Consider the following 24260-nt stretch of genomic DNA (forward strand, 5'->3'; position numbering starts at 1 on the left):
CTTCTGTAAGTGCCTCCCCAAGCCCCTGTGTAGCAGTTATGCTTCATAGTCTCATTTTTATGGTATGGGAAGAAATCTAGTCGACCCAAGTGCAGGTGGTATAACTCTGCCTAATTCATGAACCTGCATCATTGGTAGGGAACAGCACGGAATCCTTTACCTGCATGTTGCCACTTGATCCTACTGCTCCTCTGGTACCCTGAATAATTTAGGTGCTTCACCAACACTCTCAAATTACGTGGTTCATATGGAGGATTTATGCTTCTCATGAAAGCTGTACTGAAACTCTTGGTAAAATAAATAAAAAAAAAAACATACTTAACTGTTCAGTCTTGCAGACACTGTTTCACCTATATTAGAATCACTACAACTAAAAATACCAATATATGCATCACACTCACACATTCATTATCACTATACTCTGTTACATAAACATACATCCTGTCTCCCTCTTAAAATACACATATATGCCATCTATATGAAATTGTGATACTTCTTGGTAAAAACTACAGTATACCTCATGCAGACACACACTGTATTAATCTTACACAGTATGCTGTGTTGTTATACACACAAATTCTGTATCACTCTCTGAATAACACGCACCTAATCTACACTATATCACCTTCTAGTGCTTTCAGACAAGTAATCTATATCAGTCTTGGCTACTCCAAGACACAAATAGAGACCTGCATGCACACTTTTCTTGATATGTGCTATGTCACCCTCTTGAGCGTATAGATTGAAACTGTATTAAACACTGGTATTCATAGATTGGTTTGTATATCCCTGCTTCCCAATGCCCCTCTGTTGTTTCACTCTGCTTCTTAATATATTAGTGGTGCCCCCATACACCCTGGGCTTGCTGTTGAACATGCACTTGTATACTGTCTGTCTGTTGTGTAGCTGAGCTACTCTTTGCCTGTGCCACATGTCTAACCTGATCTCCCTTTCTCTTTCTTTCTCTCTCTTCTATTCTCTTGCATGTTGCTTGGCTGGATGAGCAGTCATCACGGTGAGTAATATGACTTGTAAGTTTGCCACACCTGAATATGTGTACTGTACCTTGTTCTCTCCTTCTCTACCTCTGTGTTCTTTTTTTTTTTTTGTTGGTGGGGGAAATATTTACAAGGAAGGCCATGTGTCTTCTTTTTATCTTTCCATTTTGTCAGTACTCTTATTGCAGACTGATGAATCATTATTTTAAATGGCATCCTTAATACTAAGCACTAAAACAAATCAGTTTACGCAACATAAATTACAAATAACTGTCTTTAGGTAAGTAATTCAGGCAGTTTATGTAACATAGAATAAATTACAATTAACTGTCTTAAGGTAATAATTCAGGCAGTTTGGAAAGCAGGAATAAAACTAAGGGAGATCAGTAATCAGGTGGTGGCCACAATGGGGCAGTGTAGTGCACCTCTTGGCTTTGTGCTCATTAAGCAACTTTCTACCTTTCCCAATGTTCACTTCATAAGTACGGAAGAGCTGTCACCAAACAGCACTTGGAAGTGAGTTCAGTTCTTGCCCAGAGAGCCTTTTCTTTTGAGTTTGCTCCTGGCACTCCAGGTTTCGTTCTAAAGACACTTGCATTTTAAGTTAACTGGCAACCATAAATTGGCTTTGAAACTTTTTGTACTTGAATGTGCCCTGCAATAAATGGATAACATGATCAATGGCTGCTTCTTATGTTGTACCCACTGCCAGAATAAGCTCAGGTCTACTTGCAGCCTTGTAGTAAAGAAAATGACCCAGAAACTAGATGAAGTAATGTCGTAATGAAGTAGCATCACTGTATTTTGTGCATGGACCCCATTCTATTCCTGACTGTGGTCCCTTCTATTTTCCCAAAGGACTATGATTTCTTTTCACAATCTAAAGAGAGTTGCATTTAGGTTGCCCCAGAAAATCTAAACTGGGTGAGGAAACAATGTGTGTAAGTGTTGCTTATGGTGGAGTGGTTTCCCACCTAACGTAGCGCTCATTCCTACCTTGTGCCTGTTGCTGCCCTGAAGAAAGAAAAAAGTTATAAAAATATTTAGATGAATATTGACTCTGACTTTATGTCTAAGGCAGTTTAGTTTCTCAATTCTAAGCCATTTTGGTGTAAACTTGCCATTTGTCTCACTGACTTGCACTAAAACCAGATTAACCCATGTGTTGCTGGATTGCCATCGAACTATGGATTTCTTGCTAAACAAGCGATAACCTTGGAAAGGATATTTCATGTTCTGTAACTGCATGGATGGTATCCAACCCCTGCAGCCACTTTGGATATCCTACTCCTCAGTAGAAACCCTGGGTGTATAGAAGTGTCTCATCTAATTTTAAGCTCTGCATTGCTTCTGAACATATTTCTTAGTTGTCCAGTGGAAAGGTAACCAGATTTTACTATGCATATTTAAGATGCAGGTGTCCTGATGCCTCACTTGGAGGTTTCCCGGTCTGTCTACCCGGAAGAGAGCCGGGAGCTTGTTGCAGTTTCAGAGGTGATCCATGTCAGAAGGGTCCTGCCGAACGGTGGCAATCACTGAGGTAGTTACACAAACATAAGGCTAGTGTGCAGCTCTGAGTAGTTGAATACTATCCTTCTAGTCGTAGGATTGCTCCATCTCCTTGGTTCACCACCCAGCCCCACCTGTCTAATCTGACCCCATCTTCAGTTAAAAAAAAAAATGTTTTTATAATTCTGCAGGCTTGGGCTGTCCTTGTTATGTAAGACAAATTATACAAACTATATAGCTTGCTTTTTTCTTTTCCTTTTTTCATCTTTCTGTCTCTTTCTTTTGTTTTGTATTTAATTTTAATTCCCCTCTCTTTTTTTCCTAGAATGAATACATGAAAGACAACTTCCTGATTAAAATAGAGACTTGGCACAAACCGGATATAGGAAACCAAGATAATGTATGTATAGATAAACCATTTGTGTTGTAGAGGAGGACTGGTGGCATAAATTTTGCGCTGATCGTTTCTTATCTCGCAACAACCAGGTTTCACTTGGCTACAGGGTAACCAGCACTTTTTGGGTCATGTTTTCTGTTTGCTTTGCACAGTTAAATCAAGAGTGCCTGTCATACTTGTAGGCAAAAATAATAGGTTTGGATTCAGCTTCAATGATTCACTTCCATCTCTTTAAATAATCTTAGTCAATTTGTGGATTTTTGACAGGTCCATGGACTGGACCCTGACACTTGGAAGCACGTGGAGGTTGTATACATTGACATTGCCGACAGAAGTCAAGTTCTCCATAAGGTGAGTCAACAGTGTGACTTGCTGTTTTCTTCCATAACATCATCTAAACTTCTGTTTTGGTCTTGGGGACTGACTGGATTGTCAGTTGTGTTATCAATAATCCAAAATCCAAATAATTCCCTCTTTGTAAAAAAAAAAAAATTTGCTATAAACAGATCTTGCAGTTAATAGCTAATTAAACAAGTCCATCCATCCCATCCATTATCGAACCCGCTATATCCTAACTACAGGATCACGGGTGGTCTGCTGGAGCCAATCCCAGCCAACACAGGGCGCAAGGCAAGAAACAAACCCCGGGCAGGGCACCAGCCCACTGCAGGGCGCGCGCACACACACACACACACCAAGCACACACTAGAATCACCAGTGCACCTAACCTGCATGTCTTTGGAGGAAACAGGAGTACTGAGGGGAAACCCATGCAGACATGGGGAGAACATGCAAACTCCACGCAGGGAGGACCTGGGAAGCGAACCCAGGTCTCCTAACTGCGAGGCAGCAGCGCTACCCACTGCGCCACCGTGCCACTCTCAAACAAGTCAGAATAGGCAAATGATATACAGGATATACTTAAGAACTTGAATAATATTATTTCCGTTGTGTATTAGCAATTTAGAGGTGGGTGGGTGGGTGGGTCTCCTAGACCTATATAAACAAGCTGCATCTGCTGTAAGAACACTTTGCTAAAAGAGTCCTATATGTTGTCATTTCTCATAAACTACTTTCTGTCATTTTCAGTGGAATGTAAACTTTGGCATGCCCAGTCCCAACCTCCTTCTGTAGAATAGAATTTAAGTTTTCTGAGATTCCCAGTCCTCCCCATATTCTGTGTCCTTTAACCAGTATACACATTCCTCAGTATTTTGAATATTTCATTCAAGTATGTGCTTCTTTCAAGGTGCCTCAATCAAAAATATTCTAAAAACAGTGTAGCTACCCCAAACACTAAAACATATCCGGAGAACATCAGGGCACCAACAGAGGGAAAACTGAATTACTTGTTCTGTTCAGGTCTGTGCAGAAATTCATTATTTTTGTAACAGTGCCATCAACAATATCAGCAGCGACAACTACGTGGAGCCACAGAAGGTGGGAAGACATAATGACTTGAATCCAGTGGGCCATTATGTAAATTAGCTCCCCGCTGCTAGTGCCCCACTGCCGACCTACAGGATAAAACTGGCCTTGCAACTCTGCTAGATTTCTGCTGTTCCACAGTGTCTGACCAAGTGGTTCTTTTAAAGATAGCAGTCTGAAAGCCATGAGAAATTACTTCTTTCCACACAATGATGTACTAGGAAAGACTGAACAGTCTTAAATTCCTGTCCATTAACACTTGTGCGTCAAGTGAGATTTTAGATAAATAGATATATAGATAGAACTTTATTTTTCCCCTGGTGTAAATTTGGCTTTTTACAGAAGCTCTTTAAATACATAAATACATACCTAGGTCGAATAAATAAATACATGGGACTATAAAGCAAGAAAATTAAAAAGAATGAAAATGTCAGACTTGACAGTCACAGTAACAGTGAGGCATTATGCCTGGTATAAAAGAGCACCCCATAACATTTCCTGATGCACTTCTGCTGAATAATATGTTGGCTGAAAGTACTCGGTGCCATTTAATTAGCTTGTTGATTTGGTGGACCTCTCTTGAAGTGATGTTACCAGCCCAACTCATAACAGGGTAAAAAATTGCACTGGCCATTACACAATTATAAAAGAATGCTGTGTCCTAAGGAAAGGATAGCCTTCTCTACACTTTCGTATAAAACTCCTCTGTGTTCTGAGACCAGGCCAAACTGTTATGAATGTGGCCCACCCCTGCTTCCACTCCCTGAATAGTGACTGGACATGGAGGCTCTTTGGTGCGGTGAAAGTCAATAACCAATTCCTTGATTTTGCTGATATTAAGATGCAGACAAGTCTCTTTGCGCCAAGAAACAAAGTTCTCCACCTGGCTCCTACACTCTGTCCCATCCTCTTTATCAATACACCCCCATAAGTGCAGGATCATCTGACAATTTCTGCAACTGACATGACCTGGTGTTGTAATTATAGTCTGAGTTCTACAGGATGAAGAGAAATGGAGACAGGACTGTTCCTTGTGGTGCTCCAGTGTTCCTCATATCCATATCACAGTCCTTGAGCTTCATAAACTGTAGTCTGCCTGACACTCCATTATCCTGGACACCATAGGCTACTCCACCTGCATCTCTGAGCAGGGATGGCTGTATGATATTGAAGGCACTGGAGAAATCAAAAAACACAATCCTCACAGTACTGCAAGATTTGTCCGGGTTAGAATAATTTATGTCATCACTCCAAAACTGCAAAAGCTCAGAAGTGGAGTCTGCAAATTTAGTGCCATAAGACAGGACCTGTTATTTAATATTTATGTTCTACATGAATTAAAATAATATTTTGTTGCTTTTAATTTGCAGTGTGTTAGTACAGTTCTATACCATGCCCTGACACATATAGCAGCGCCACATCCAACAGCATTTATTTCTATAGCACATTTTCATACATAGGATGTAAGTAAAAGTGCTTAACGAAATGTCAAAGAAATAGTTACAAGAAAATAAAAACATATTGAATCAGGTAAGAATAATAAGTCTTTAGTATAGTATTTTATGTCTATAAAGATGAGTACAATGATACGGTCAGATGGATGAGAAGACAGAAAAAAAACTTCTAGATCAGTTGTATTAAAAAAAAAAAAAGTCTAGGGGTTCCAAGGACAGAAGACCACCTAGCCCGTACTGGACATTCTACCTGATATAAATGTTCTTAAATCATTCCTCATTGTTTCCAGGCTTTGACCCACATGATTCAATGCAGTGGGCATCAACAGGTGGTGAACACACCTTCATTTGAGCATCGCAAATAACTGCATGGTGACTTGTTCAGGTGGTTGCAGCACAGAATGCCATCGCAGAAAAGCTGGGTACCCATGGCCTGAATCTTAACGTCTGCCTCACATATTATATCATATTCCATCCCAGCAGTCTCCAAACTATGTGACATGTCTCTCAAAGTCGAGGCCTATATTTCTATTTTTTGCCTTTTTTTATTTAAATTTATTTGGTTTTTTTGGAGAAAGTTTTGCGATATGTCTGTTAGGCTGATAATGTATTATTTTGCAAAGTGCCTCTTAATGGTATATTCTAGTAAGGCACTAGAAAAAATAATGATTACTTGTTTGATTGATAAAGGAGTGTTTATCTATTTATTTTATAAACCTGTGTGGCTGTGTATGGGAATGACAGGTCAAGCAATGGTAAAAGTTGGGATGCTAGCCAGGTTGTCCTGTTTAATTAACTGAAACGCCTCTTGGCAAATAAACTTCTTGCCCTCAAGCTCAGTGCAAAGCAATAGATTTGGTTGCTGTGGTCATAAAAGCCACGTCCTTCTGGGCAGCTGGGTTTCTTAATAGCTGGTGAACTTGAAGGGCTGAGCCCAGTGATTTCACTGGGTGGTTTCTCAGTGCTTCAGGGAGAGGAGGAGAAGAGAATGTTATCAACAATGCCCCCTCTTGTCTCTGGGGGGGTATTAAACACATTGAAAGAGCCTATGTGGTGATATTCAGAGGTGCATGGCAGGTCCAATAGGTGTACCCACACATACATACTCAGTTTCTAATTGCATTTTCACAAAAAAGGCTTAAATATGCAGAGACCATAAGGAATGATGTAGAGACTCACGAATGAAAGCAAAACAAATGCAATCCCATTACACACCCACTCCAGAGGGCATTTGTCTTGCCTGTTTAACCCCTCAAGGATGGTCATGTACCTTACAGAATATTGAATAACACCGTCCTGTTTGCTACTCTTTGTTGTTTACAGGATTATAAGCCTGAAGAGGATCCAGCAAAGTACAAATCTGTAAAAACTGGCCGTGGCCCTCTAGGTCCAGATTGGAAGGTAAAACTAGTGAACTGCTATTCAGATTTGGAATTCACTCATTTGAATAGGATAGGTTTCCAGTTCATCTTCAGAGCCTTCTCACTCATACACTTATATTAATTTAGAGTTAGTTAATTAATGTTTGGTTTGTGAGAGGAAACTGGTGTGCTTAGACATGTGGAGATGTTCAAATCTTCAAATACTGACCAGTAAGGTCCCTGCTGCTGTGAAGAAGCTGTGCTCTTTGTAGTTTAAAATGTTTTTCCTTTGATGTGCTTTTAGAGTCTGCATACTGTAGATCAGAAATGCCAGGTTATACAAAAGTGAAATTTGCTTTGAAGTAACTTCACTGAGCTTTGTATTAATTTGTTACTTAAGACGAAGGTAACATATGTTTTTTTGTCTAAACACAGAAAGAACTGCCACAGAAGACTGATTGTCCTCATATGTGTGCCTACAAGCTGGTCACAATCAAGTTCAAATGGTGGGGCATTCAGAATAAGGTAGAGAGCTTCATACAGAAGGTGAGCAGAACCTCTAAGGTCTGAAGTAAATGAAAAGTGAAAGAGCTCTCGAGCCATTGAATAGAGAAGCCAGCAACTCCTTGTTGTGTATAGCCGGCATTGGGCAATGCTTATTATTTGATACTCTGCACCAGTTTCTGTGTCTGTGCAACATGTGACCCTTACTTTCGGCTGTCTCACGTGTTTAGTATTAGAGTATGGTTCATATACTTGTTGCCCATAAGTAAGTAATTCCTATAAATTATTTATTGCTTTCCAGATTTGTTAATTATAGGGCATTTGTTAAGTTTTTGAATACTGTTAGACACTGGGTCATGAGTAGTATTTAGTAATAAATTCTGAAATTAACACTAGGTCCTGGTGTCTGTTATTTTAACATAAATATATACTATTTTAAAATTAGGTGATTATTAAAATTTAACTAACATTAAACACTGGTCTGTATACAAGTTATTTATCTTTTGAAAGTCGCTCCTGGTTTTGGTGAATGTATTGTAGCAGTTAATCTGCTTTGTTTTATTTAATTTAAGGCAGTGGTCCTCAGTCTCATCACTTGTAGAGAGACTGGCTCCATTGTTTTGCAAATAATCTGTAAGGCATTAATTATTGAGTCTGGTTTAGCGTTTAGAACTACTTTTCAGTTTTTACCTACAGTTGGTTAAGACTAGAAAAATAAATAATTAGGAATGTGGTTGATTTGAAAAGAAATGTTTTTTTATTATGTGGGTTTTTATTTGGATCACCAAGTTCAGAGATACTCTGATTTAACCTTCAGTCCAGTGTTGTGGGTATGAACAAATTAAAGCCTGGGTTAAAGCCATTTTTTTTTGTTTTTATTAAATATTCAGACTACTGACTGCCACACTCCATCATAGCAGTCAAATAGAGAGGCTGTGTTTTTACTGTCCTCTACTGGATGAATGTATTTGTATTTGGCATGTGACCGGAGTGTATCCTAATGGGAAAACACTATTTTTAATTTTGCAACTTTGTGTTCACATGCAACTAAATGATGCATAAAATTGCTGGAAGTGCGTTCTACTGCCTAAGAAGCTAGAGTGTGTCAAAAAGGATTTAAAAAAAAAAAAAAAAGCTTTGACCAGAGTAGGCCATTCGGTAGCTTAGAGCCTAAAGGTTCACTTGCTTTTTCCACCCTGCACTGTAACTATCTCCATGATATACTCGGTATACCTCAGAAACAGCACAGGAATAGCTGTGGCTAATTTTGGTAACTGTGTTATTTTATAAAGTATTTCCCATGGCCTAATCAGTAGGAAAGTCATTCTTCAGGGAGTTCGTCTGTAAGCATTCATTGTTAAATAAATGTGCCCTTTACAGGGCTTTAATTTCATTCTTTGTGTTTCATAGTCTTTCCATCTCAGTGCATCACTACAGTTTTATTCTTGATGTTGTTGCGAAGTGACAATATTTATGTACAGCTTACCACCAAATCCTACCTTATTATGTTTTCCTCCTTCTTCTCCTTCTTTACCCTGTTTTACTACTTTGATGGTGATAATGATTATTATTTGTAGTGAAGCCATAACGTTAGTATCAAGAAACTACAAAACATAATCATGATGCCAGTTTGCATCTCGGGATGCCATAAAATGTGATGTCATTCATTCTTAAACATGTCCTACCGCTCCATGCTGAGTGAGAGTAGGAGTAGGATGCCTCATAACTACTTCTTGTGTCCTACTGTGAAGTATGACAAATTCTTATCCTACTGATACTTTTATTGCACTTCCTAGCAGTAATTCTGAGATGCTTGATAAATATGAGCACTGGGCTGTTTATATCTAAACTAAGCACTACAGGTAATAGCCCTGAAAGTATCAGGATTACTATAAGGGACAGATAGAAAAAGGTTTTAATTTTGTTTTCCATGTGTTGTACTTCTGTACCATCTGCTTAGAAGGCTACTTTGTGTTACAGTGGGGCAAAAAAGTATTTAGTCAGCCACCAATTGTGCAAGTTCTCCCACTTAAAAAGATGAGAGAGGCCTGTAATTTTCATCATAGGTATACCTCAACTATGAGAGACAAATCCAGAAAATCACATTGTCTGATTTTAAAGAATTTATTTGCAAATTATGGTGGAAAATAAGTATTTGCTCATCTACAAACAAGCAAGATTTCTGGCTCTCACAGACCTGTAACTTCTTCTGTAAGAGGCTCCTCTGTCCTCCACTCGTTACCTGTATTAATGGCACCTGTTTGAACTCGTTATCAAAATAAAAGACACCTGTCCACAACCTCAAACAGTCACACTCCAAACTCCACTATGGCCAAGACCAAAGTGCTGTCAAAGGACACCAGAAACAAAATTGTAGACCTGTACCAGGCTGGGAAGACTGAATCTGCAATAGATAAGCAGCTTGGTGTGAAGAAATCAACTGTGGGAGCAATTATTAGAAAATGGAAGACATACAAGACCACTAATAATCTCCCTCGATCTGGGGCTCCACGCAGGATCTCAACCCGTGGGGTGAAAATGATCACAAGAACGGTGAGCAAAAAGCCCAGAACCACACGGGGGGACCTAGTGAATGACCTGCAGAGAGCTGGGACCAAAGTAACAAAGGCTACCATCAGTAACACACAACGCCGCCAGGGACTCAAATCCTGCAGTGCCAGACGTGTCCCCCTGCTTAAGCCAGTACATGTGCAGGCCCGTCTGAAGTTTGCTAGAGAGCATTTGGATGATCCAGAAGAGGATTGGGAGAATGTCATATGGTCAGATGAAACCAAAATAGAACTTTTTGGTAAAAACTGTACTCGTCGTGTTTGGAGGAGAAAGAATGCTGAGTTGCATCCAAATAACACCATACCTACTGTAAAGCATGGGGGTGGAAACATCATGCTTTGGGGCTGTTTTTCTGCAAAGGGACCAGGACGACTGATCTGTGTAAAGGAAAGAATGAATGGGGCCATGTATCATCAGATTTTGAGTGAAAACCTCCTTCCATCAGCAAGGGCATTGAAGATGAAATGTGACTGGGTCTTTCAGCATGACAATGATCCCAAACACACCACCCGGGTAATGAAGGAGTGGCTTCGTAAGAAGCATTTCAAGGTCCTGGAGTGGCCTAGCCAGTCTCCAGATCTCAACCACATAGAAAATCTTTTGGAGGGAGTTGAAAGTCCATGTTGCCCAGCAACAGCCCCAAACATCACTGCTCTAGAGGAGATCTGCATGGAGGAATGGGCCAAAATACCAGCAACAGTGTGTGAAAACCTTGTGAAGACTTACAGAAAACGTTTGACCTCTGTCATTGCCAACAAAGGGTATATAACAAAGTAGTGAGATGAACTTTTTTTCCACCATAATTTGCAAATAAATTCTTCAAAAATCAGACCATGTGATTTTCTGGATTTTTTTTTTCTCATTTTGTCTCTCATAGTTGAGGTATACGTATGATGAAAATTACAGGCTTCTCTCATCTTTTTAAGTGGGAGAACTTGCACAATTGGTGGCTGACTAAATACTTTTTGCCCCACTGTATATCTACAGACACCAACTCTACCACACCTTCACCTCCGTACCTCTGTGCTTTCACTTACCTGCCTACTGTCTGTCAGAAGTGCTTTTGATTACAAGAAAAGTCCACCCATGCTAGGAATTTAGAAAAAAACAATAGGCACCCTTTTATGGAAAAAGCTATCCTAAAAGACTAATATAAAATGATTTATTTCTAGTTTTGTTTTAGTTTCGACATGCATATCAATATGCAACATGTCAGCTATGAATTAGACGTAGTTCTCTAATCTGAACACCTGGTTTTATTTTCTCAGATGTTTGACTGGATTGTAATTTAGGGATTGAGGAGGTAAATGCATTAAGATGGATTGGTACTATGAAGTGAATATAAATGTTGTCCAATTTACTTTACATTTATTGCCCCTCTTCTATAACTTACAACATCTGCTGCACTCATCATAATATACCAGGTGGCCAGTTTACTAGGCTTACATGCATGTTTCATGTATTTGTCTGCTTATTCACAACATAATATGTAAATGTATAACAGGGTCACAGGCACCAATGATTTGTATGTGTGTGCGGTTCAGAGTAAGCATGCAGTATAAACAACTTTGAGCTCCTAATACTTTTTGACATCACACATGCTACCGTGAATGTATCAGTAACAGTAGCCATCCTTGGATTTTTACATGTGACAATATCAGCTGATGGAGTTTCAAGTCAGAAAAGAGGGCTGCATCTTTGCACATTTCACCCCTTGTGAAGACAACACCTTTTGTACTCCAGAGGGCACTAACATATAAGTAGCTGAACTCTGCTCATGACACCATGAGTATTTGGAACCCTGTGAGATTATGTGGCAGATGTTATCACCACACTTCTAAGTGAGGAGTTCTCAGCCTTTATAGAATTTTAGGTTTCCACATATAAGACTGAATCTTCACACTCACTGAAGTTGTTGTTCCTCCAATGCTGATTTTGTTCGATTTTCATTTTTCTTTTGTTTTTTCCTTTTTTGCTTTTGGTGCTTTGTGCAATGTTCTGAGCAACCCCTTGATAAAGAACACATTATAAAATGAATTGATATTTAGGAATCTCCATATATATTATATATATTAGATAGATAGATAGATAGATACTTTATTAATCCCAATGGGAAATTCACATTCTCCAGCTAATAATAATAATAATAAATAATAATGATCCAGCATATAATATATAATATATAATAGCAGGTAGCCATCATTGCACATAAAAGCCTAACTTACTTCTCTCCAACTTGTAATTCTCATTTGCCGTCCACAGCAAGAGCGGCGTCTCTTCACAAACTTTCACCGACAACTTTTTTGCTGGATTGACAGATGGATTGATCTGACAATGGAGGACATTCGTAGGATGGAGGACCAAACCAAGAAAGAGTTGGATGAGGTGAGGTGACGTGACAGTTAAAGAAAGCATGTCTGGGCACTGTTAGAGAAGATGTTCCTATACACCCTTATTATGGACCATAACTTGCTGCTAACTCTGTAGTTACTTGGCTTTTTTTGTTTACACAGATGAGAGTGAAGGATCCAGTCAAAGGCATGACAGCTAATGAGGACTGAGGTGTGTAAACTTGTTTATACTGTAACTTTATGAGACACATTGCTACTCACCTGCTGAAGAGTTGCTTGAATTAATGGAGTTCCTTCAGCTTAATTGGCCAAGGAGTTTGTTTTTGTATTCTGTTAAAATCGGCTAGGGTCTAAGGTCTTGGACTCATTTTGTGTAAATCAGCCATGTAAGGGACATGAGGAGACATGGATGGTGCCATGCTCACCTTGTGATATGAGTGTAGCTATGAACATGGAGACTATATTTCACAGGCAGATGATGCAGCATCGCTACCTGACCAGGACACGTGGAAAATCATCCCGTTTAAATTGTATAATAGGTAATGCGCACATCCAAATTGTGTAATAGTTGGTTGGATGTTCAGTGTTTCTTTGAGGGTCACCATTAGGACATGGGGCCCGTGTTACTGTTTTTATTCAAAATAAACCCTCCTAGAATGACCCATAGATTTTATCAGAGCTACATTGCCTTACTACACAATTGTTAAGCATTGCCCTTGGTCTTAATAGAAAGACAGTGATACTTAATTCACAATGTTAAAATTTCAAAAATTTCAAGCCCTATCTGACTCGCTGTGTGATCATAACCAAGTTATTTAACCTCTCTGTGTTGCAGCTGTAAACATGACAGCGCAGTCGTTTTACACTGTTCTCGTGCAACTCTAGAGTCAAATCCATGCTGTGAAACTCTCTACAAAGAGTTTTCACATTCTTCCTGTGTCTGCCTAGGATTTTTTGTGTTTAACTCCCATATCCAAATGATGTGTGGGTTAGACTGATTGACCGTTCGAAATTCCTTCAGGTTTGATTGTGTGTCTGTGTCTTGCTAAGCTAGGCCCTTAGATTATTTTGGTCTAAGCTGGTTTATAAAATGAATGCATATACTTAACCTTTATACTTGTACAAAGCCCTTTGTTCACTAACGAAACATACTATATAAAATAAAGATTGCTTATTTGTTGCAGTTTCCTTACTCAAACATCCAACAATAGACACTGTTAAATTGTATTGCACTGCATGACACCCATCTTTTCATCGCTTTCCCTGAAGTGTCCTTTACGTGTGCCATTGTTTCTTTTCTAGATCTGTATGAAAACACAATGATCTCGACACCAGCGGCGGTGCAGCCAGATTTTAACTGGAACACCTTGGAATAATAATAATAATAATAAAAAAAATTATACTGCGTCAAAAGCAGCAACTCAAAATCAAGACAATGTAGATCTTTCTAGATATCCTAAAATATTGTCGTGAACAGCTAGAAAACAAATTGTTTTTTCTTTTTTAATATAAACACTCCATTTTAGCACAAAATGGACAGCAAAAAAATAATGGTGACATTGAAGTACTCTTTAGCAGCCTAATGAATTTTGGAATGATAATGAATATCTTCTGTGTGTTACTTGGACCAAGCTGACCTTAGCACTGTTTGCTTTATTTGATTTTTATTGATTTTAAAAAAAAATAGTTTAAATATTTTAATTGAGCATTATATATAATTCAAGGATTATTGTTTGATTATTTTTTTTGGGTTTGTGTATTTTTTTTTTTTTTTTTTGTTCTGTGATTGTTTTCAATGAAGGATAAACAGGTCACCATGACACACAGCTGCTCTTGTCGGCACACCACTCAACCCAAAAATGGCTTGCTAGTTTGAACAAAATGACCTGTTTACATGGTAGAATATAATAAAATGTCATATAAAAGAGCCAGGAAACACAAGCTGTGGCAATTGGCAAGAGCTGCAAAGTAAATGGGTGCTTTCTCCACTATTTACCAGAGTGTGTGGATGGTTTGGCAGGGTGGTCTAATGCCTAAGGATATGGGCTTCAGGCCACTGCTTAGCCAAATCCATGTTGGCATTTGGATCATGGTTTGGTCCTCAGAAAGACACGTTACCTCCTAGGACTCAACATTTCAGATTATGTATTTGAGAAGTTGTGTCATTATGATCATGTCAAGAGACTGGAATGGAATCTGTCACAAAATGTTCTATATATGGTTTTCAAATATTGATGAAAGAAATGACCCTGTACTCCTATAATCATTTTTGTGAGTGTGTCTGTGCATCTCCATGTTTGTGGTACAGTGTGAGTGTTACATGTACATGCACAGAGGCAGATGCTATGAGGCTGGCTGCAGTGTTGTCACTATACCTCTACTACTTTGTGTTTCCTCTAGCTGCCTGTAGAATTTGTAGCTGATCACTTCCTCTCGGCAAATTTGGATTTTCTCTGACTACTTGCAGCTTAATGTCGGGTCAGTGCTTCACTGCCAGTTTGAGTTTACACCAGTTGGCTACAGCATTCAGAATGATCACTATCCAGTGGCCATTTTGTGTTTACTCAAGCTGAATACAGTTTTGTGTCTGGCCAGTGTCCTAATGCTACTTTGAGTATACTCATGAGTGCCACCACCTCACTGCTGCTTAGGGTCTAGTCTGCACTTTGGTGACTGGTCTGAGGCTTGCTGCTACTGTTATGTGTTTATGGTATAAGACTACGCTTTTATAGCTGGCCAATGGTCGGCTTCTACTACAAGTCTGATCCCTCCCGACTGGTATCCCTCCATCTGAGGTCCTGGAATTATCTTGGAATTCTTTCCTTGGACGTCAGCGTTTACTCATTAATCATTTCCAGTTTAAAAGTCCTTCACATTTGCCTGTTGCACTCCTTAAAGAAACAGAGAGCTGTACTTATCCAAAAAGGAGCCCTAAATGTACCTTGGGTGCGAGGACTGCAGAGTTTCTTTGGCCCAGTCCAAAGCTGACCTTTGTGTGGCAGTGTACATGTTTATGTACGTGTATGTAAGCCTACCTTGCACTTTAGCTCAGTGCCATCTTATTACCATGGTAGTGTCTTGTGGCCTACTGCTGGGAAACAGATAAGCAGACATATTCTTAATACAAAATGTTTGCATAATAGTTTATCAGCACTTCAGACCAGGACCTGGAGCAGTTCAGCACTCTGTTCACTGAAAGTAGGATTTATTGGCACAACAACCAAGGATAAGCCCCTTTCATTAACTTAAAATACACTGTGTGTTTGGCCCTGAGCCACTAATATGTGCCCCTGGACTTGTTGACCCTGTAATGGATGATGAGGGTTTAGAAAATGCATATTGTTTAGCCATCACTGAACATCTAGGCTACAACATATTGGCTTATTTAGACCAGGGCTCTAACAGAGCCCACAGGCGTATTTCTCATAGTTACTTTTATTGTTTTGAAAATTTAAAAAGCTATGATCCAGTTGTGTGTGGTGGAGTGTCATAAGCTAGCAAAAATGTGTTATTTTTCTTCTAAATCTATACCTGAATGTCTGAGGTTTTGTTTTTTTGTCTTAGAGCTCCCATTCTGTCATTGCATTTAGTTCTCTAGCATTACTAATATTGTTTTGCATTTGAGTTGTCTTCCATTATTTTTTTTTTCCTCCCCCTGGAGAATCCCATAGTTTTATTTCATTCTTAAAAATGTAGAAATTGTGATCTGCTCACCATGTCTTTGGGCCTCATCTTATCAAATATCTACTGTATTAGAAATGACTTCCCTTCACTGATAACTGCACCATCTGAAGTCCTTCATTTTGCTGCTAGGAAGTGAAATTCCTCCATTTTAATCCTCGTCCAAGTGGTGGCTCATAGGTTAGCTGTTCAGATGGCTGCAAAAATGAGGGCCATGACTGCAGTTCACAGCATATTTTGTTTGTGTGTTTCTTTCTTTCTTGTTTTTAATGAAATCTGATCATTGCACAACCCTAAAGCAGTTATTTAAATGGTATAAAGTATTTGTCTAGAACCTGCCCCGGGTTTATCAATAGAGATTTTGAAAAAGAAAAAAGGTTCTGTAAACTAATGTGTAATTATAGGACCAGCATAGAAATATTAATATAATGACTGTATATGTACTGTATTGTATATATGATATTGTATAACTAAATTGTCCTGCTGAATAAAAATAAATAATAATGAAAGTTATGTTAGCTCATTTTTTTTGTACATTATTCCTCACTAAGGAGAGAATTAAAACTGAGTGCCATTATGAACAAAGCTGCACATCCTCTCTCTGACACACCAACACTGAGGACTTCTGACCAAGAAATTATTCAGCAGGGGCTTCTTTATACCAACAGAAATACTGTGACTGCCAAGTCAGAACTTTTCTTTCCTTTTAATTTTCTTGCTTTGTATTTATTCAGTGTATGTTTAGACCAAAAGTATGTGTTTATTTATCTATCTGCCTATTTACTTAAAGAGCTTCTGTAAAATGCCAAATTTCCTCTTGGGGACAAATAAAGTTCTGTCTGTCTATCTAAACCTAATGAATCCATTGCAGGGTCAAATGGAGCAGCAGCCTATGCAGCAGTGACACTGGGCGAGAAACGTCTTTAGGCTATATGTCAGTTCTTCTCGAGGCCCACGCATAAACTCACACAAGGCCAACCAGAAATTGATGATTAACATAATATCTATATCTATTAAGATGAGGGAAGAACACCATAGAGGAGGGAGAAAATTCAAACATACGTATAGAGAACATGGTCATTGTCTTTTTTCTATTTTCCAAGATATTCACGTCCATGGCACCATGAGGCTGCCCAAAACTGGCTAGCCTTTAAACAATCATGCTACTCCACAAAACAGAAAAGTGCATTCCATTGATTAGAGTACAACAGACCCCATAAGAATCGTGGCTGCAAGAGATCTCGTAATTTTTTTTTAAAAAATTAGTTTAATTCTGAGGTAAGGTTAGCAGTATTTATATATTTTCTCTCTAACTCTCCATCCATGTTCTGAACCATCTATATATATATATATTTCAGCATGTCTGTCTGTTGGTTGGTTGATTGGTTGGTATGTTTACATCAGTGTTTTGATTGGCTGATATTCTACGAATTTTAAAAATTTGGACCAACCAACTAAAAAAGAAACAAGCTTGCATTTTAATGATGAAGAAACCCAAGAAAAGACCATAAACAATTTGAATATTGCACATTTGCCTCAACAACAAAATAAAAAACGGAGCACTGGGAAGCGAGTGACCAATAGGATTAAAAGAAAAGCTGAAGGAAGTCACTCGACTGAAGAAGACGAAAATGCAAAAAAAAAAAAAAGATTTTGGATATTTCAAGTGCTCAAACTACACCTCAAGAATTGCCAAAAACGAAGAAACCAAAAGAATTTTTACTGAAGAACAAAAACTGTGGAATAAACGGCGACGTGCAGTACGACAAGCAGCAAAGAGTGTTCAAATCTCGCAGCAGAGACAAAATGAACGCCAACGAGTTGCAGCTTACAGAAGCAACCGCACGGAAGAACAAACACAATTGGTTCACGAAATTGAGCGTCTGCGATTGCAACAAAAACGTTCTACTGCCACTGAAATTGAAGTTGCTGAAAGACGTGAACATGAATGACAACGACAACAAGAAAGTCGGTCAAACGCAACTCAAGTTGAAATTGTTGAGAGAAGAGAACAAGAACGTTTATGACAACGAGAGAATCGTTTAAATGCAACTGAAGGTGAAATTGTCGAAAGAAGAGAGCAAGAGCGACAAAGACTACAAGAAAATAGACTTCATGAAAACGAGGAAGATGCAAATTCAAGGCGTCAACAAGATCGCATTCAAACTCGAGAAAGTCGAGCAAATGCATCTGAAATTCAAGCTCAACTTCGAAGAAACACTGACGCACGTCGAAGAGCCTCTGCAAGAGCTGCTTCCAGCAATCAACTTTGTCGTGCTCTAAATACTTGAATAAACATAGTTTACGTATTCGTTAAGTATGCATTGATTGTGTTAATGATTCATAATTTTATTTTGATAAAGATAAGTCGTTCATTTTATGGCATGTAACACTTTCATACATGACTTAAACTAGAAACAACTTTCATTATCTATATATATAATTCACTAAGCAAGGAGACAAGTAGCCGACCATGGAAAGCACGCCGGAAGGGGCGTGGAGACAAGTAGCCGACCATGGAAAGCACGCCGGTAGGGGCATGGATTATATAATTCACTAAGCCAGGAGACAAGTAGCCGACCATGGAAAGCACGCCGGAAGGGGCGTGGATTCACTAAACCGCCGACAAGTAAGACGCCAATGGCGCACGCAGGAAGGAGCCACGCCCACCAACTCTTAGACCATTGGATACGACGAAAAAAATCACAGTCACGCCCACCAACTCGGACGCGACGCCTCGAAAAACATGCCGTCATTTCTGTTTGACTGCGTCACATTCCACTTGCAGCTCTGAGCTACGTTGACTTTTCATTAGTCAACCTCAGTGGAATCTTGGTTCACACAGAGGCAGCGCGAGAGACAGAGCCGCGCGCACACACACACACAGAGGCAACGCCAGAGAGAGAGACAAGCGCGCACACAGGCAGCGCGTGAGAGAGAGCTACGCACACACACAGAGGCAGCGCCACAGAGAGACAGAGGCACACACAGGCAGCGCAAGAGAGAGCCGCGCAATCCTTTAAAACTGAAGTTAAAACACAATGAAGGAAGCAGTCTTTAAAAATCAATAAGCCCTGTGCCTCTTTTTCATTAGCGTCTCACCTGCTTCAGGCCCTGCAACAGTCGAGACGCTCTCTCTGCAGCTGACCTTCTCTGTGCCTGACTCCACTACTGTCAGTCGCCTGATTAAAATTGGCCTTTTCAATGTGAGCTATGGACCCGCTATACCACAGGAACACATTGCCTTCGAGCCTGCTCTCGCTCACTCTAACGTACCGGCTTTCTCTTTCTCTCCTCACTCACTCACACACTGCACAGGGGAGAAATGCCCAAAGCACGAGTCTACACTGTGAGTGCGATGATTATTTAAAAATGGGCTTTTGAAGGGGAGCTGTGGACCTGCTATACCACAGGATCACCTGTGACATTGCCTTCACATTGTTTTCCTTTTATTTATAATCCTGTTGAGCAGATCAGACACCCAGGCAAACAACACTGAATAATCAATAGCTCCAACTACTTTGCTGTCCACTCCTCACCTGAGTCGGTTTCGTCTCTGTTCAGCAGTGTTTGCCAAACTCGGTCCTGGTGAACCCCTGTGGCTGCAGGGTTTTGTTCCAACCAGATTCCTAATCATTAATGCCGGTGAAACTCATCCGGGATAAGTCGGTTTTTCAAACGCAGCCGTGTAGCAGATTAGTCTAGCAAGATGTAATAATCCGAGATGAATGCGCGCCCTCGCGCTGAGTGAAAAGCCAATATATATTGAGTCTACAAAACATGATCACCAAGTCTTTGATAGGCTGCAACAAAATGATGAAAGAACGGGCGCATTTTTTTCACACAAGCTGAGTGGGTGGGTGTTAGTTAGTTAATTAGCAACTCGAAGGATTAAAAAACATTGAAAAAGCGTCGCTGATTGGTTTGCAGCGTGTAAAACAGTTTGTTTGTCGCGGATAATTTGCTATCCACACAGGACGAACCGGGAAGTGAACCCACAATCTTCCACTGTCTCCTTACTGCAAAGCAGCCGTACTACTACACCGCCACAAGGCAGTTAAACAATGCACCGGGCCACATGTTCATTTTTTCCCCTGTGCTTAAAAGACATTAAAAAACTGTTTCTCAACTGTGACTCCTGAACAACTCAGTACGCAAAAAAATCGGCCAGAATCACAAACAACAATCAAAACTCTACGTGACTCACAGGTAGTGATGGGCCGTTCTATACTAAGGTTTCGACACTGTGTCGAGCTTTCGAAGCACTGCAGATTTTAATACTTGATCGAATAATGACATCTGTGATTTAAGGATTTCACATTTTCTTTCTCAAATGTGCTTACCTATATCATGGCAAAGTACAGGGATAAACCTTTATTTTCTGTCTACTCCGTTTTAATTAAGACAGACCAAACAAAACATTTAAGGCTATTAAATGTGATCTCAAGAAAAGATCAGGGTTAATTATAATACTAATAATAGAAGCGATTATAATGATACAGTGCAAAAGTAAATACTAATTGAAAGAGCCGGGAATGCATGAGGTGAGGCGTCTTATTTTGTTTAACTCTTGCTATCGTATAGTGCATTCTGCCTGTCGGCATTAGTTATATTTATATTTTTTAGACATCAGACACTAGAAGCTACTGACGAACCCTTCTCTTCGTTGTCAGTCTGTAGCTACGAAAAAATAAAAGCAATACGACTTTTAACAGACGTCATTGAAGTGTATCATAAGTTTCTGTAACGTTAATGAAAATGGCCAGAAGGTGTCACGTGACAGGTGAGTGTCAAATGCTTCGAAGCTTCTATACGATTTCCAACATAATTGCTTCAAACGTGTTGATGCTTCTCAAGGCTTCACCCCGCCCATCACTACTCACAAGTTACTGAACAAGAAATCAGCAGACTAGCATGACGAATGGGGCGTAATGGGTGTCCTTCCCCTCTCCTCCGGATTTTTCAAATGTTAATTTTTTCCCTGTGCTTAAAAATCATTAAAAAAGCGACCTGATTATGCGGTGTATGGTACGCCGCGGGTTGGCTAGTGTTTATTATTGCCTTGGAACTAAGATCCATACAGCTCAGGTGGTAGAGTGCACACTACCCTTGGTCGGTGGTTCGATCCCGGATGCCGGAACAAAGTTAGGACCTAACACCACCTACTGTCCACCTGGGTTCGAATCCCGATTCGTCGTGTGGCACAAATAACAAAAAACATTTTATTACTAAATTTAATCATGGTACAAATAATTTTGCACTTAATGACTTTTACCCTGCAACACTGATAAAAGCTGCCTGCAGCCCGTCCTTGATGGGCACGACTACCTTGTATTATTATTATTCCAGATACAATTAAACATGTGGTCAACAGCAATTTCTCAACAATAGGTGTTTATTAGTTATTGTGACGACGTACCAAAAATCCCCTAATATGGTAATAAACCTGACTAGCACGTTTCTTCTCAAACATCTCACTGGTTTGGTTGATAAAAATCAGAACTTTAAGCAATTCTCAGTTTATTCCCATTCCATTCTCACTAGTGCCATCATGTTCTTTTCTCATTCAGTGGATTCAGAATTACTAAGACCCTTTTGCTTTTTTCACATTATGTTATGTGGCAGCCTTACATTAAAATCATTTGAATTAATGTGTTCCATCATCAAGCAACACTCAATACCCCAGAATGACAAAGCAAAAACCGGACTTTAGAAATGTTGGCATATTTATTCAAAATTAAAAACTAAAAAATCACATTGATATCTAAACACCTTTATTCAGCATTTAGTTGAAGCACGTTTGGCAGTGATTACAGGCTTGAGTTTTCTTGGGTCTAAATCAACAAGACTTGCACACCTGGATTTTAAATTTTCTACGCTTATTCTCTGCAGATCCTCTAGAGCTTGGTCAGGTTGGAGGAGACTGAATGTGCACAGATATTTTAGGTCTCTCCAGAGACGTCCAAATGGGTTTCAGTCTGAGCGCTGGCTGGACAACTCAAGAACATTCCCAAAGTTGCCCCAAAGCCATTCCTGTGTTGCCTTTGCTTGTGCTTGCCATCTTTGTTCTGTTGAAGGTGAACCTTTGACCCAGTCTGAGATCCAGAGTGCTCTGAAGCAAGTTTTACATTTTCATTTGCTTATTTTGACTGACCCCTTTTATTTATGGTGACTTACGACATTTAAGATAAAATTAGTTACGGTTCGCTGTTTTTGCCTTGCGGCCTCCCCTACCATAACCTGTCATCTATGGGGGAGGAGTCAAAGCTTTAGATTCATCAAAAATTTTGATCTCTGGTTTTTGACAGATCTTGACATTTCAGTATCAGGGGACCCTAAAAACATCGATATCTCGATGATGGATCTCTGTCTGTCTATGTGTGTGTGTCACAGTTTCTTGAGGACAGTCTAGAGCTAAAACGGCTGGACAGAAAAATAAGAAACTCAAAACTTAAGTCTGTTATGAGATGATGATGTGATGATTAGTTTTTGAGCCAAGTCATGCAAGAGAAAGAGCCACTCTATAGGAACCCTCAAATATTGTAATTCTGCAATTATGAATTCTTCTTGTCGGTTGCTATCATAATGACCTATTTTATGATCATAAAGATCACCATCAGAGAGCTAAACAATTACTGAAATGTTATAGAATAATTCGGGTAACTTGGTTCCTATGGCGCAAAACCTACTGACACTCACATCCAAATTATTATTTTTTTTAGTTTGAGCAGAGGCAGATGGAAGTGGCTTGCTCATGGTCACACAGTTTCAGTAGCGGGATTTGAATCCACAACCCCAGGATTTGAAGTCCAAATCCTTAACCTCTACGCCATACTCATTATTTATTAAGGGTATCTGTGCACTCTGCTCCCTTCAGTCTTCCCCCAACCCCTGACTAGTCATCCAGTCCCTAACACTGAAAAACAAGCCCACACCATGATACTGCCACCACCATGTTTCAGCGTTCAAATGGTCCTGCACAGGTGAATGAGCAGTGCCTGGTACCCTCCAGACGTTACATTAATCTTGCTTTCATCAGACTAGACAATCTTGTTTCTCACAGCTTGATAGTCTATCAGGTTCCTTTCTGTAAACTCCAAGGGGGCTGCTATGGGTCTTTTTCTGAGAAGATGCTTCTGTCTGCCCATTCTTTCATAGATCTCCGGTCAGTCAACTGTTTAAAGTGATGGTTGCCCTTCTGGAAATTGTTCCCATCTCCACACTTTTCCTCTGAAGCTCAGTTTGTGTGACCATCAGGTTCTTGGTCAGCTTTAGGGAGAGTACTGGATGTTCCAAACTTTCATTTATTTATGAAGATAACTGTGCTGTTAGGAACCTTCAATGCTGCAGATATTTGTGTAGCCTCCAGATCTGTGCCTCAACACAATTCTGCCTCTAAGCTCTGCAGGTAAGTGCTTCAGCATCATGGCTTGGTGTTTACTCTGATACACATTGTCAACTGTTGGACCTTCTATAGACAGGTCTGTGCCTTTCCTAATCAGGAGCAATCAACTGAATTGACCACAGATGGACACCAAACAAGGTGCAGAGACATCAGAAACGATGGTCAGTGAAACGGGATGCACCTCATATACAGTGAGGAACATAAGTATTTGAACACCCTGCGATTTTGCAAGTTCTCCCACTCAGAAATCATGGAGGGGTCTGAAATTCACATTGTAGGTGCATTCCCACTGTGAGAGACAGAATGTAAAAAAAAATTAAGGAAATCACATTGTATGATTTGTACAGAATTTCTTTGTATTGCACTGCTGCACATAAGTATTTGAACACCTGAGAAAATCGCAGGGTGTTCAAATACTTATGTTCCTCACTGTATAATATAGGGAGATATATACACTGCTCAAAAAAAATAAAGGAACACTTTGAAAACACATCAGATCTTAATGGGGAAAAAATCCTGCTGGATATCTGTACTGATATGGACTGGGTAATGTGTTAGGAACGAAAAGGATGCCACATTGTTTGATGGAAATGAAAATTAT

At 39.6% G+C, this 24260-nt stretch overlaps 1 protein-coding gene across 2 annotated transcripts in view; it reads left to right on the plus strand.

The window, feature by feature from the left end:
- pitpnab (phosphatidylinositol transfer protein, alpha b) overlaps positions 1-16756 on the plus strand; it is a 68841-nt gene extending 52085 nt beyond the window's left edge. Inside the window, exons 5-12 of one of the 2 annotated variants that reach the window (XM_028806721.2) lie at positions 1008-1015; positions 2833-2907; positions 3172-3255; positions 7110-7187; positions 7583-7693; positions 12485-12607; positions 12736-12784; positions 13876-16756. In XM_028806721.2, the coding sequence (XP_028662554.1) occupies positions 1008-1015; positions 2833-2907; positions 3172-3255; positions 7110-7187; positions 7583-7693; positions 12485-12607; positions 12736-12783 (527 nt within the window). In that variant the 3' untranslated portion in view covers position 12784; positions 13876-16756. The remainder of the gene's footprint in view (positions 1-1007; positions 1016-2832; positions 2908-3171; positions 3256-7109; positions 7188-7582; positions 7694-12484; positions 12608-12735; positions 12785-13875) is intronic. The other variant, XM_028806722.2, reaches the window with a different exon arrangement.
- Positions 16757-24260: the final 7504 nt, after the last annotated feature.

This window comes from Erpetoichthys calabaricus, chromosome 8 (assembly GCF_900747795.2).
Source record: "Erpetoichthys calabaricus chromosome 8, fErpCal1.3, whole genome shotgun sequence".
NCBI lineage: Eukaryota > Metazoa > Chordata > Cladistia > Polypteriformes > Polypteridae > Erpetoichthys > Erpetoichthys calabaricus.